We start from the raw sequence: 13,393 nt of genomic DNA, 5'->3' as shown, positions 1-13,393 counted from the left end.
TCAGTGAAGATATCACATTACTGATTTCACTTTGAACTGGGACATGCTCCAAGGTGGAGATCCATGAAGCAGTAACTATTAAACAGGGAACACTTACACACAAGTTTTCTAGGCTAGTTACCTCTATGACAAAACTGACAAAATGTATGCATATACTCTCTTCTTCAAAGTTTCCCTACCAGGGAAATTTCCTACCCAAATCAGAAGCCATTGCACCCAATCAAAAGAGCTTTTCTGGTGAAAAGGTAAAACCTCAGGAACCACAAGAGGTAAATAAAAGGAGGAATATTATTATTGCCTTGTATTGAAATCAACACGAGGAGATGCATATAAAATAGGTAAGAGGCTATAAACTGAAGTATGAATTTTGATCAAAGTGGGGCTTAGGTACGTGTATGTTCCGTGTAAATGAACTTTAGGTGCTTCCCAGTTCCACTTGGTCCAGAGAATAGAATGACACTCACCTAAGGGACATGGTTCATATGAATAAGCATTTAGGGTCTAAAAGAGGTTGAACCACAGTGTGCCCACCTCACTGGCAGCGTGCTTTTCTAGGAGATCTCAGTAACAACTATCATCAGTTGCTATGGGTGTCTATACCTGCAGCACTGAGTATAATGCTGTGTACACAATAGGTGGTCAGTAAGTGCAAATTAAACCAGTAAGTGTCTTGTCAGTGTAGTTTTGGAAAGATGGAGAAGGGTGGGTACTGTGAACTTTCTTTTCATCATAACCTTAAATTATTTTTCATCATTCAGGTATTTCTGTAGTACATACAGAAAAATGTGAAATTTATAGAATTACAGGCATTTATGAGAAAATCGACCAGTATATTAAATTGAATAAGATGTATGCAGCTGGAAAAATGATTCTGGAGTATTTATCAATGGCATGAGTGTCAATCTTCATGCTCACGTAGCTGCTCCTCTGGCTTTTCCTCTGCGGGGAGCTCCTCTCCGAGGCCAGCGTCAGCTGCACCATCATCCTGTCTGGCTTGTCTCTGTTCTCGGGCGTGTAGTTGCCCAGGTCGTTCACCTCCCCGTCACTGTAGCTGCCGTCCAGCAGGACCGCGTGTGGCTGAGGCAACCCGCAGGTGCAGGGAAGCTGCGGACACAGCAAACGCACGTTGGGATGTGAGCTCAGCATCCTCTCTCAGAAGCCCTTCCAAAGAAGCTGCCTAGTGGAGAGCATTGCCTTTTTCTAGTTTCTGTTATGGGGTTGGGGGAATAATGGTGGTGGCACAGGAAACATTCTAGAACAGCAGGTAACCCATCAACTGTTAGGAAACCACGTCATATCAGGGACCCACAAGAAGGTTCATGATCAGATAATGGGCATGTTCTCCATGAGATCATAAACTGATATGAGCCCTGATAAAAATGTTTACAATTATTGCATGCATGCATGTGTATGTGTGTGTGTGTGTGTGTGTGTGTGAGAGAGAGAGAGAGAGAGAGCAGCAAGGTGGCGGGGGGAGGGATGGGGGGAATTTGAAAGGTGTGGCATTGTGGGGATAGTTCCTCTTATGTAGCTAGAGTTTTCTGGAGGAGATAACCATTGAATTGCAGACAGGAGGACGAAAGGGAAACCAGGTAGGAGGGAAGATGATCTGGGAAGTGATGGGAGATGTATGAGGTCACATGTGGAGGAAAATTTCCTAGAATGGAGGATATGTTTCCCTGGAAGCTTTTATATATATATAAATATATATGTATAATATATATATTATATGTATATGTATATATATTTATATATATAATGTTTATTGAAGCATTTATTATAGTGGCAAAAAATGGAAACAATATACTGCCCATTAATACGGGAATAAATCATGTTACATCCAAGCCATTTATTATTATACCACTATTAAAAAGAATGTCTTGGAGAAATTCCTGGAAGCTTCTTTTATGATACCTCTATGTTCATAAATCATTTGTTCCACTGTGTTGAACTACCATTTATTTTTATCACTAAACTACCAACACCACCAAGATTAAAGGGACCACGTCTTAGTTAACTTGGCTTAGCAGCTCCTGGTATACGGTAGGTGCCAAATAAATATTTGAATGAATGAAAGAAGTAGCCCAGAGTAAATTTCACACCGTTTCTGTTTGCTCTTCACACCAACCCATGAAGTAGGTGGAGGAGGGGTTGTCATTGTCCCATTTTACAGAGGAGGTCGGACCTGCCCAGGGTCCAGAGCTGGTCCAGGCCCGCATTCCAGGGCAGACACTCGAGCTCACGGTAAAGTCACCTTCTCCTGCAGCTTCCGCTCTCTCCGCTCCTGCACGGTGGTCAGGTAGTTCACAGCCGCGTACTCCAGCACCGAGAGGAACACGAACACGAAGCTGACCCAGAGGTAGATGTCCACGGCCTTGACGTAGGACACGCGGGGCATGGAGGCGTTCACCCCCGTGATGATGGTGGACATGGTCAGCACCGTGGTGATCCCTGCAGACACAGTGAGAAAGAAGCATGGGTTTGTCTTTCACCAAACCCACTGGATGGCTTCGTGCCTCTGTTCTCTCTCCCAGCTGCTCCTCTAGCCTAGAATGTCTCCATCCCTGCCCCCTCTGTTTAGCAAACACCTGCTCACGTTTCCAGTTTTAGCTTTTATGAAGCTTCTCCTGTTTCTCCATCCCCCATGCTCACCCTCTCCCGGCTCTGTATCCCTGCATCTTCATCACAGCCTTTGCATCATGCTGTTCTTCGGCAGAGAGACCCTGACAGGTTGGCAGGGTCTTTCCATTAAATTGCTCAAAACAAAGATTGCAGGGAAGTTCCCTGGTGGCCTAATGCTAAGGATTCCGGGCTATCACTGCCCTGACCTGGATTCAATCCCTGGTCGGGGAACTGAGATCCTGCAAGTCGCGGAGCACGGCCAAAAAATAAATAAATAAAATACAAATAAATGAATAAAAAAACAAAGATTGCATATATGAGCAGGTACGTATATTTCTTGTAACTCCTTCTCCAAAAAAGGGAAAAAAGGTACACGTTTTATTTTAATCTTTGTGCCCTTGTTGCTGGTGTAGAATCTTGCAGTCCTGGGCCTATATTTCCAGCTGTCAGGGCACCCCTGGCAGAGCCCCATCCCACTATGCTGCACCTGGCTGCGCATTCTGCCGTGTTGACTTGAGGACTCAGTCAATTTTACCAAGAATGGTGTTAACCTCATTTATGGGAAACAGATTTTTTAAACTAGAATGTTTACTTACTGAGCACAGTAACTGTTCAAGCTACAGAACAACCGTTAAAGGCCAGGGCATCTGTCAGTGGAAATTTCCCAAGATTTCAAATTAAGCTCAGAACATTTGCTTGGCAAACACCAAATCACAGCGGATTGGGGTCATCTTAAGGGCCAGCGCCAATCCTATTTCACTAAAACCTGGTGAGTCATCTCTCCCTTGAAGCTCCTGGACATATTAGCAATGGTGCCATGTGTGGAGTGGGTGCGATATTTAAAGCGGGGAAGAGAGTTGATAGCAAATAGCTGTTGATGGAAGGCTTGTAGAGTAGGAATTCTCAGACTTGAGTATGTATAGGAATTACGGGGGCGGGGTAGGGGGGTGGGCAGTAAAACAATGATAATAATAGCTAGTTCATGAGCTTTTTTTATGCGAATTAAGTGGGATAATGTACGTAAAACAGCCCAATACTTCACAATTAGTATTAGCTGTTACTATGTTACCTTATGGATTGAAAGCAGTGACAGACACCAATGATAAGGTGTTTTTATCTTTGTGAACCAAGGCAAAAGATCATGAAGACTTGATCGACAGATCAATGAATAAGAAGAGAAAACCAGTCAGGACAGGAAAAGGTAATAGATGCGCAAGAAAGTGGAAAAATAATAATAAAAAAAGAAATCCGGACAAGCAATTTAAAAAGCAAGACTTCCTAAAATCTGGTTAGTTTTCTGACTTTAAATTGAAGAATGTGGGACTCCTCTGGTGGCGCAGTGGTTAAGAAACCGCCTGCCAATGCAGGGGACAGGGGTTCGAGGCCTGGTCCGGGAAGATCCCACATGCTGCGGAGCAACTAAGCCCATGTGCCACAACTACTGAGTCTGCGCTCTGGACCCCTCGAGCCACAACTACTGAGCCCACATGCCACAACTACTGAAGCCCACGCGCCTAGAGCCCAAGCTCCACAACAAGAGAAGCCACCATGATGGGAAGCCCACGCACCACAACGAAGAGTAGCCCCCGCTCGCCACAACTAGAGAAAGCAACTAGAGAAAGCTGCGCGCAGCAATGAAGACCCAATGCAGCCAAAAGAAAATAAATAAAATAAATTTTTTAAAAAGGAGAGAGAAATTGAAGAATAATTCGCTTACAATAAAGTGCATAAATCCTAAATATTGAGCTCAATGAATTTATATATTCCTATAACTACCATACAAATCAAAATATAAAACATTTACAGAAAAAAAAAATTACTGGGGGAGCTTGTTTAAAATGCAAATTCCTGGTCCTCTCTCAGAGCTTCTGATCCTGTACATGTAGATGGGACCCCGGATTCTTCATTTTAAACAATTTCCCCAGAGACTGTCACAAAGATCCCTTGGGCCACCTTTGGAGAAACCCCGTTACAGAATGTGACTTTCTTAGGCAGGTGGGCAGAAAAGCACCACAGGCCAGGACCACCCACCCCAGAACTCAGCTCTAACAAGATTAAAGATGAGTTGTTTACATGAGAACCTATGGGGACCTAGAAAGAGCTTTGCTGCATAGATTTTTTTTTTTTCTTTTTTGGCCTCAATGCTTTGGGGATCTTAGTTCCCAGACCAGGGATGGAAGCCAGGCCCTCAGCCATGAAAGCAGAGTCCTAGCCATTGGACCACCAGGAAGTTCCTGCTACATAGATTCATTCTTAAGAGTGGCATTTTACCTGTGAATGAATAACAAAGTTTTTCCAAGTTAAAATACCAACAAGGGTTCAGGGCCAATTTGGAAAGAATGGTTTTATCTGGGAGGAAGTACTTGTATTTTCAGATATCTGGAATGTTCACTTGAGAGGTTTCTTACCTAAAGGGACTCTGGCGGGCACAGCTCTGCGGTCGATCCAGAAGGACACCCAGGACAGCATGACCATCAGGGTGGCAGGAAAGTAGGTTTGCAGCAAGAAGAAGAAGATGTGGCGACGCAACGTGAAGTTAATGTAGAGACGGTTGTACCAGCCTGGGGGACACAGGAAGAAAAGAGAACACACATCAGAGCCACTCAGCTCCTTCATAGGACAAACTTGATTCAGAGAATCATAAATGCCTTAGACACTTCCCTGGAAACTTACCCTACCTTTATAAAGGGAAAGTGAGAAAAACCATGGAACAGAGTGATTATACGATAACTCATACCGCATGGGTGAGTCCATCTCAAGGAATTCTGGCCCTCATTCTGTACGTAAAGGGAACCAGGCCATTGAAGACTCTTGTTACTCAAACTACGGCACAGGGCCCGGCAGTACCTCCATCACTTGGTTGCTTGTTGGAAATGCAGACTCTCGGGCCCCGGCCCAGATCCTACTGGCTCAGAATCTCCTTTTAACACTCCTCCCCACATGATTCCTGTACACGTTAAAGCTTGAGATGTACGGATTTAACAACGCCCGTTGGATTTCTTATGGGGGAAAATACGTTTGAAGTTAACATACCAAGCTAACTACAACGATGCATTTAGGCTATGCTTTAGCTCCACCCTGTTGTTCTTTACAAGGAAAACTTACAGGGAGGAGTTGGAAGGAACAGGAGAATGGTGGAAGGAGAGGAAAAGGCAAGATAAATTTGACATGATGAGGGCTGAAAATAAAATGGGGACTTGGCAACATTAACTAGAAAACTTGGCACCCAGGACCATTTTAGTGCAATGGTTATAATTATAACAGCTCCAGAAAGTGACTGTGGAGGTGCTTACAGACTGCCTGTGTCCTTCTCAAATTCGTGTGTTGAAACCTAACCTCTATGTGATGGTATTTGGAGGTGGGGCCTTTGGGAGGTGATTACATCATGAATGGGATTGGTGCCCTTATAACGTGTCTCGGAGAGCTCCCTCGCCTCTTCCCCCACGTGAGGACACAGAGAGTCTCTGAACGAGGGAGCGGGCTCTCATCAGACACTGAATCTGCCGGGACCTTGATTTTGGACTCCCCAGCCTCCAGAACTGTGCGAAATAAATTTCTGTTGTTTGGAAGCTACCCAGTCTATGGTACTTTGTTATAGCAGCCTGAAATGGACTCACGCAAGGAGGAAGGTCAAAATGCTAAGAGTCAAAGGAATGGGGGATCCCCCAAAGGACCAAGACTGGTGGGTGATGTATGCAAAAGATAAGAGATGCGGGATCGCCACATGTTGGAAGGGAGCAGTGCCCTCTGTTACAGATCAGAGAGACTCAAACGGTGGCACTTCTCTGGGTAGTCAACCATGCGATGTTTTAGCAACAGAAACTGCATAAAGATTAGAGCAAAATCAGCCTGAAAGGTAATTGGTCAAGAAAGAGGCAAGGGTTGGAGAGAGTGAAGCTCAGCTGTAACCTCAGCTGCCAAGAGGAAGACCACAGCACCTGCCCTCAGGCAACGTTGGTGCGGTGGAGGGTTGGCAAGCTTGCCCAGGCCCTTGGTTCAGAAAGCAACCACACTGCCCACAGAGAATGACCAATGACCAGTAGTTCCTGCACCGTGGCTCACCAAGAGGGTCATAAGAGGGCCCGTGCAAGCAGTATAGTAGGAGGGGATTGGTTAAGAGAGAAGCACTCAAAGGGGCTGAAGCCAAGAGAACGTGAACGGAAAACAATAAACCTGAAACTGGACTATTTCTTGCCCATAGGAGAGGGCGCTCTGGGAGTTATATCAGGGTGAGATTCCCGCTGCTAAACTGGCGATGCCGTCGTCTCAAATAGACCTCCCCACAGGGCTTATGTTGGAGCCCTTACCAGCATTTTCTAGGTTATCACTTCTGATGCTTTGGAGGTATCAAAAAATCACCCCCACCCAATGCTCACCACCCTCTAGACCTGATCTCGAAGTCCAGATCCTTGGTTTCACATCCAAGTGGCACAGGCTCTGCTCACTTGACAACAAATTCACAGGCTTCCCGAGATGGAGGATGCCCCGCCCCTCTCTTAGTCCCGCCCCTCTTAGCCCCGCCCCCACCTGTGCTGCTGTAGAAGGCCAGTTTGGTGGTGGTGTGGAACTCCTGGATGAGGAACTGGGAGAGTGAGATCCGCTCATCTGTCTTTAAAGAGTCATTGCCTTTCTTCCAGTACAGCATGAGGTCGTCTTCCGTGTAGGCATCTGAAAAGACAGAGACAGCGTCAGACGCCAGGAAAGATGGCGAGCCTGTCTGTGAGGCTCTGTGGGGATTGGGATAAGATGGTCTGAAGAAAAAAACCACAGTCTCAATGAAGCAAAAGTAAATCCAAAAAGACAAATCTAATTCTCCTCAGCCTTCCAAAAGTCATCAGGGCAGAGCTCTCAGGCCTAAATGATCATTGCTGCAAAAGTGCTCACCCCTCAATTCAGCCTTAAGTCAGATGAAATTGCTATATTTGTAGACCAGAAACTACAATTTGCTCTTCTAAAAAAATTTTTTTGCAGGTTAAACAGCGGCAACATTTCATATGGTTCAGCTTTCTAAACCATGGGTGATGTAGACCTTTCTTCTTTCAAAGGGTGACCATGCATTATTGATGGCAAATACCTTTAAACACTCTCTCAGGTAATAAGGGCTGCATTCTAGCAAGAAAGGACCCATAAAGAGATGCAGCAGAACAAGCCCCTTCTCTGCAGGCTTCCAGTTGCTCCTGCCCAGGGTAGAATCAAAGCGATTCCCCTGAGGATTGCTTCCCCTCTGGCGCTACACTTCCCCACCCTGCGCACTTAGCTGAGCACACCACCTACCCCAGCCAAGCAGACCTACCTGCTGCGTGGGCAAAACTGGGATAGAACCCTCAGGGGTTGCCGGTCCAGTGTGCTCGTGTGTGAACAGTTCTTTCTGGGGCTCCCTGAGGCTCTATTTTATTCCTCTTGTATTCTGCCTCTAACCCTTGACCTGTGTGATGGCTGCTTTCACGTGTCCCCTTGGCCAGGCTATAGTAAGAACCCAGTGATTCAATCCGACACTTATCCAGGTGCTGCTGGGAAGATGCTTTGTAGTTGTGACATCCACAACCAGTTCATGTGAAGTAAAGGCGATGATCCAGATTAATCTGGGTGGGCCTGATCCAATCAGTTGAAAGGCCTTAAGAGCAGATCTGAGGTTTCCCCGAGGAAGAAGACATTCCACCTGTGGGCAACAGGGTGGGCTCCTGCCCAAGAGTCCCCAGCCTGCCCTTCCCCAGGGCCTACCTTGCAGGTGCTCGCCAAGCCCTCCGGTCCCCTGTACTAACTCTCTCCCTGTGTATCTCCTATGGTTCTGCTTCTCTGGTGGAACCCTGACAGATGCCGCTGCCTGGGTATTGTGGGGAAAGCAAGGTTCTGGAACCAACGATTAGTCCTTCCCTCTGTTACGCCCCTCCTCTGTGTAATGGAGATCACAGTAACCTTCTCACAGAGAGCTTGGGAGGATTAAAGGACAGAGCAGGTGGAAAGCCGTGGTGCAGGGAGCAGCCACCCCCTTGGTCCTGGGGTTTATTCCCCCTGATCCCACACTGAGCGCCCTGCAAAGCTGTCCACGCAGCCCCTGCTACATGGGGGTCTACATCTCTGCACTCCTCGGCCCTGGATGACTGGAGCCAGGGGACCCCTACTGCACCACCACCGCCTGGGGAGGCTTACCAAGGTGCCCTGGGCCAACATGACTCCTTACGGGACTTTAACACAGGCTGAGACGTGCCAGTGGGTGTGTGTTGGTTCGGGAGAAGTATAGGGATGGGAGTCATGGGAGGGTCCAGACTGTGCCCATCAGAGGAAACGTTTTGGCAGAGATTGGAGCACGGGGGCAGGTTTGCGGAGAGCTAGAGATGCCAGCGGCTAGTCCTGGATACTGCTGCAGCCTTGCTCTTCCTGGGGCTGGTGTTTAACTTTCCAGGGCGCGCGCGCGTGTGTGTGTGTGTGTGTGTGTGTGTGTGTGTGTGTGTGTGTGTGTGTGTGTGTGTGTAAGTTTCCCGAGGTCCCTTAGTTGTACCTGAGCATCTCAACCACCACCTGCACTCACAATGGCTGTCCCCTGGGGCAACTGCTGCCAAACTTGTTTTTGCCAGGAAATTCTTTCCTCAGTGGAAATCTTAGTCAGAAGAGCAATAAAACAGATCCAAAAGGAACTTTCTGGTGGGCTGCGTGTGTGAGTGCTGGGCTGGGGTCTTGAAAGGAGACCCACACTTGCTGAACCCTCTGCTTCCCCGCCCCGAGCTCTTGCCCTGGCGAACTGGGAAACATCTAGGTTCCACAGCACCAAAGTTCAAAGCCATTGCCATGGGCATGAAAAGGGTCAGTTATGGGAATAGAAGGTTTGAGTCCCAAATTTGTTTCCGATTTTCAAACTTACCCGAGACTTCGCTTCTATCTAAAAAGTCATTTTAAAAGCATAGGCACAGATTAGGAACACGTCCTGCTCCTGTTGAGGGTCAGAGGTGTTTAGAGTAACTTCAGATGTGTGTGTGGATATCTGGGCACAAGCCTACTCACAGCTTTCAATTTCGAGCGAGCACGTTTGTGTGTCCAGGGGAAACCGGCTGAAGTCCATGTTGCACATGGCGGTCACTGTAACCCTAGAAACAAAAAGACAAAATCCAGGTGTGCAGAGGCTGCAAAGTACAAGTGCAAAACGATAAAACAAGCAGAAAGCCCGCTGCTTCCTCCCAATACAACTGCCTCCTTCTTGTAATTCAGAAGCAGCGTGCCAGCATTTAGAGAACCAAGCATCTTATGTGTGATACTCACACTGGAGTATTCTTGGGTGTTTACGTTTAGCCCCAGGGTCAGTGTGGGGAAAACAATGACTGCACTAAACTCCCATCACATGCAAGCATTGTAGTGAAGCAATGGTCTCATTTGATAAAACAATGTGAAATCACAACTCATCTGATATGGTTTCTTAAACCATAGGAGCATATATTGCTCTCCTGTTTCAGATCATTCAAATTCTTCTTTTACTGATTTTATAGATATTCAATATTTGTGTCCAGTGTCTTAGAAATAATATTCATGAAGTACTTATGCCAGTTGCCAGATTGGCACTTTTTTTTTTACAATGTTGATATTTCTATATTGATAATAACATCTACGAGTGGATGCAGGTGTTTTTAATGGGTAATTCCATGGAGATCACAGTAATGGAAAAACACTGGAAGATCTTACGGTATCAACATGCAAGCACTTGTTGGCATCTAATGGTTTTGTTTCATAGTTTACACAGGAAAGTAAGATTCTGCATCAGAGAAGAAGCAAATACAGATTGTCAGTCATGGAAGAAAGATCTCCCGCCCAGTGTGGAATTCCATGGCAGGTTAAGATTGACAGTCATTGGCTAGTGAACATACTATTTTCCCTTCAACCACAGAAAATTGGTTATGTGTAAGTTGTAAACATTATCTGGATAATTCACGGCCAAAAAGGAAAAGAATTCACTTGTAAATGGAAATTTCAAGGAAAAGAGCTTTCTTGAAGAAATTAATTATCCATATATTCACCTTATTTTCCTCATTCCATTTGAGTGTTGGCATGGTTGTGTTCTGGGAGGGTTTCTGTATGGTTAACAGCTGGGTCATCTTAGCTCCCCTAGAAATACTGATATACAGAATGTTTTTTGGGGGTTGTCAGGCTGGCCCCTGACTTGGACACCTAGTGGGTAGCCAGCCTCCCATTTCTCTGGACACATCACCAGATAACCACACCTGATAGCATCACCAGCAAGAAAGAAACTAGGAACTAAGCTTGGAGATGCTTGTGGCACACTTTGGGGACATGACATGTCAAAGGCAGGCAGTTTTTGCTGTGAACAAAAGGATTAAATAGCTCTACCCTCTGTATGAGTAGGTACGGGAACAGATGTTTCCAGAACCACAGACATCATCAGACTGGTTCTTGGCACCCTGACTTGATGCTTTTCCACTTGTAGCCCACGCACTGAACAAGCACAGTGTGTGGTGTGATCTCACCCGTGTTTATTATTATGCTTCCCCCAAGTCCCTTTACATTGTTCCAGTGGGAGGATCGTCCCTTGTCTGGGATGAAAACTTGCCAGGTCCTGTGATTTTCCTGCTTACTCTCATGTGACAGGCAGTCAAAACCCTCAGAAGTAACAAAACACATCTCACTTCTGAAATTAAAAGAATTTTGGTCCGAGATATTAATCAACACTTCACATTTCATTCACATCGAGACTTCCGCTCCCCCTCCCCAGCTAAGGCAGGGCTGGCATGTGAGTGGTCAGTGTCTGCCCATCTCTGGTCACCTCCTACCTACGCGGGTGGAAGTGAGGGTGGGGGGAGGGCAGGACAGTTCTCTGGTGAGGGTGGCTTCAAGCTCTCCGGGCCTGCTACGCAGCTGAAGCGGAGACTTTCTTTCCTGTGTCCTTCATTCCCACCGCTGGCTACCTGCATCCTTCAGCTGCATCTCCCATACCAGCTCTTGGCTCACCCACTGTCCATCCCACACACACTGAACTACTCCCAACAATGCTGGGAGTGCAGACCGAGCCCACCTGGCTCTGCCCCTAGGTGGTTAGGTAGCTCTTCTGTCGCCCACTAATTGCAGTGTCCCCCAACAGTAGGCACACATGCTCCAAGCTCTCCAAGTGGTCCCCGTGGTCCCACTGCAGGCCTGCTCATGCAGTGCCCCCAGCTCTCCCCCAAAACATCTCTTCCTCCCACAATCACTGACTCTCATATCTTGAAGCTGACTGGGAATTCAAGAGCCATGGAATTGGTTTTTCAAGCTACCTAGTGTTTTGGTCTAGTCCTCTGAATCCCTGGTGTTATTAGATCATGTTATTTTGTTGGTGGTTTTTGAGCTGAAGATGTCCTGGCAGCTGCCTCAAATGTGAGGACTCCTGGGAGAATCAACCCAACGTGGCTTGGGGAAGAGGTTGCACACCCTTGAGCCACCCGGGTACTCCTGTGAGAGGAGGTATTTCAGGCCCTGCAGAGGAATACCCCATAACCCTGCTCTGAGTCCGGTATCTAACTGCTTAGACTCCAAGCCAGCATAAGTAATGAAGGACTATTATAAATATCCCTTTGGGAGATGGGGGCAGAAATTCAGCTTCGACACTGCCATCTCTGACTCTAAAGATACACTGCATCCACGCAGACACCCACTACGTAGACACTGGTGTGTGGATTCAGCTTTACCAAAACCAAGTGTGTAAAACTGAAATGTACCATCAGCATAGCACAGAAGGAGTAAATCTTAGCCAGTAGCTGAGTCGCTTCTCTGTGAAGGCCTGCAGCTCATCTCCACACGCCCTCCCAGGGGGAGGCGGGCACCACAAGTTTCTAAATTGGGCGTACAGGGAGAGCCCCACTGCATGCCTGTGCTTAAGGAAAGCTTCCCCAGGTCAGTGCTTGATGAGCAATTAAACATTTCTAAGGCTACTGCACAGCATAGGGAATAGAGCCAATATTTTCTAATAACTGTAAATGGAGTATAGACTATAAAAATACTGAATCACTATGTTGTACACCTGAAACTAATGTAATATTGTAAATCAGCTATACTTTAATAAATAAATAAATAAAAGAAATATATCTAAGGTATCTAAGCTTGTGAGAAGAGAAGATTTTATTCTTTGTGTTTTCAAAATGATGCTCAAAATACCATTTAATATCATCAAGCGGCCCAAGATCCCCATAGTTTCTCAAGGAGAACACTAGGGAGAAGGGACAAAAAACAAGCCTGAGCTGGCCAGGCAAGGTAAACAAATTTTCTTCTAAACCAAAATTGCACATCGGAAATTGGGAATCGGAGGAGTTGAAGGAGGCAGGTCTTGGAGAAGAATACGTTAGCTACTTCTCTGACCCCTACTAGAGGAATAAAACTTTCATTAAACGTTTGAAATTGAACTTGAATAGGGCATAAATCATAAGCATCAGCCTGAGAAATTTCCCCAACTGTATTTGCAAAATGAAATAATTCTTTAAAATGTTTACTCTGGGGCTTCCCTGGTGGCACAGTGGTTAAGAATCCGCCTGCCAATGCAGGGGACACGGGTTCGCGCCCTGGTCCGGGAAGATCCCACATGCTACGGAGCAACTAAGCCCGTGCGCCACCATTACTGAGCCTGCGTGCTACAACTACTGAGCCCAATGAAGAGTAGCCCCCCTTCGCCACAGCTAGAGAGAGCCCACGCGCAGCAACGAAGACCCAACGCAGCCAAAGATAGATAGATAAATAAATAAATAAATGTTGACTCATGTGTAGAGTTAGGTTTTCTTGATGTTGAGAAGTCGGCAGCTCC

General features: G+C 46.4%; 1 protein-coding gene across 1 annotated transcript in view; it reads right to left on the bottom strand.

Annotated features, from left to right (window-relative positions):
* Positions 1–810: 810 nt before the first annotated feature.
* LOC132500055 (gamma-aminobutyric acid receptor subunit rho-1) overlaps positions 811–13,393 on the bottom strand; it is a 31,410-nt gene continuing 18,827 nt past the window's right edge. Inside the window, exons 5-9 of the mRNA XM_060114889.1 lie at positions 9,622–9,704; positions 7,150–7,290; positions 5,031–5,183; positions 2,255–2,451; positions 811–1,104 (exon numbers count right to left, since the gene is read on the bottom strand). Of these exons, the coding sequence (XP_059970872.1) occupies positions 811–1,104; positions 2,255–2,451; positions 5,031–5,183; positions 7,150–7,290; positions 9,622–9,704 (868 nt within the window). The remainder of the gene's footprint in view (positions 1,105–2,254; positions 2,452–5,030; positions 5,184–7,149; positions 7,291–9,621; positions 9,705–13,393) is intronic.

Source organism: Mesoplodon densirostris, chromosome 12 (assembly GCF_025265405.1).
Source record: "Mesoplodon densirostris isolate mMesDen1 chromosome 12, mMesDen1 primary haplotype, whole genome shotgun sequence".
Lineage (NCBI taxonomy): Eukaryota > Metazoa > Chordata > Mammalia > Artiodactyla > Ziphiidae > Mesoplodon > Mesoplodon densirostris.
Note: the sequence above shows the minus strand (reverse complement) of the source record. Positions and strands in the feature narration are given on the sequence as shown.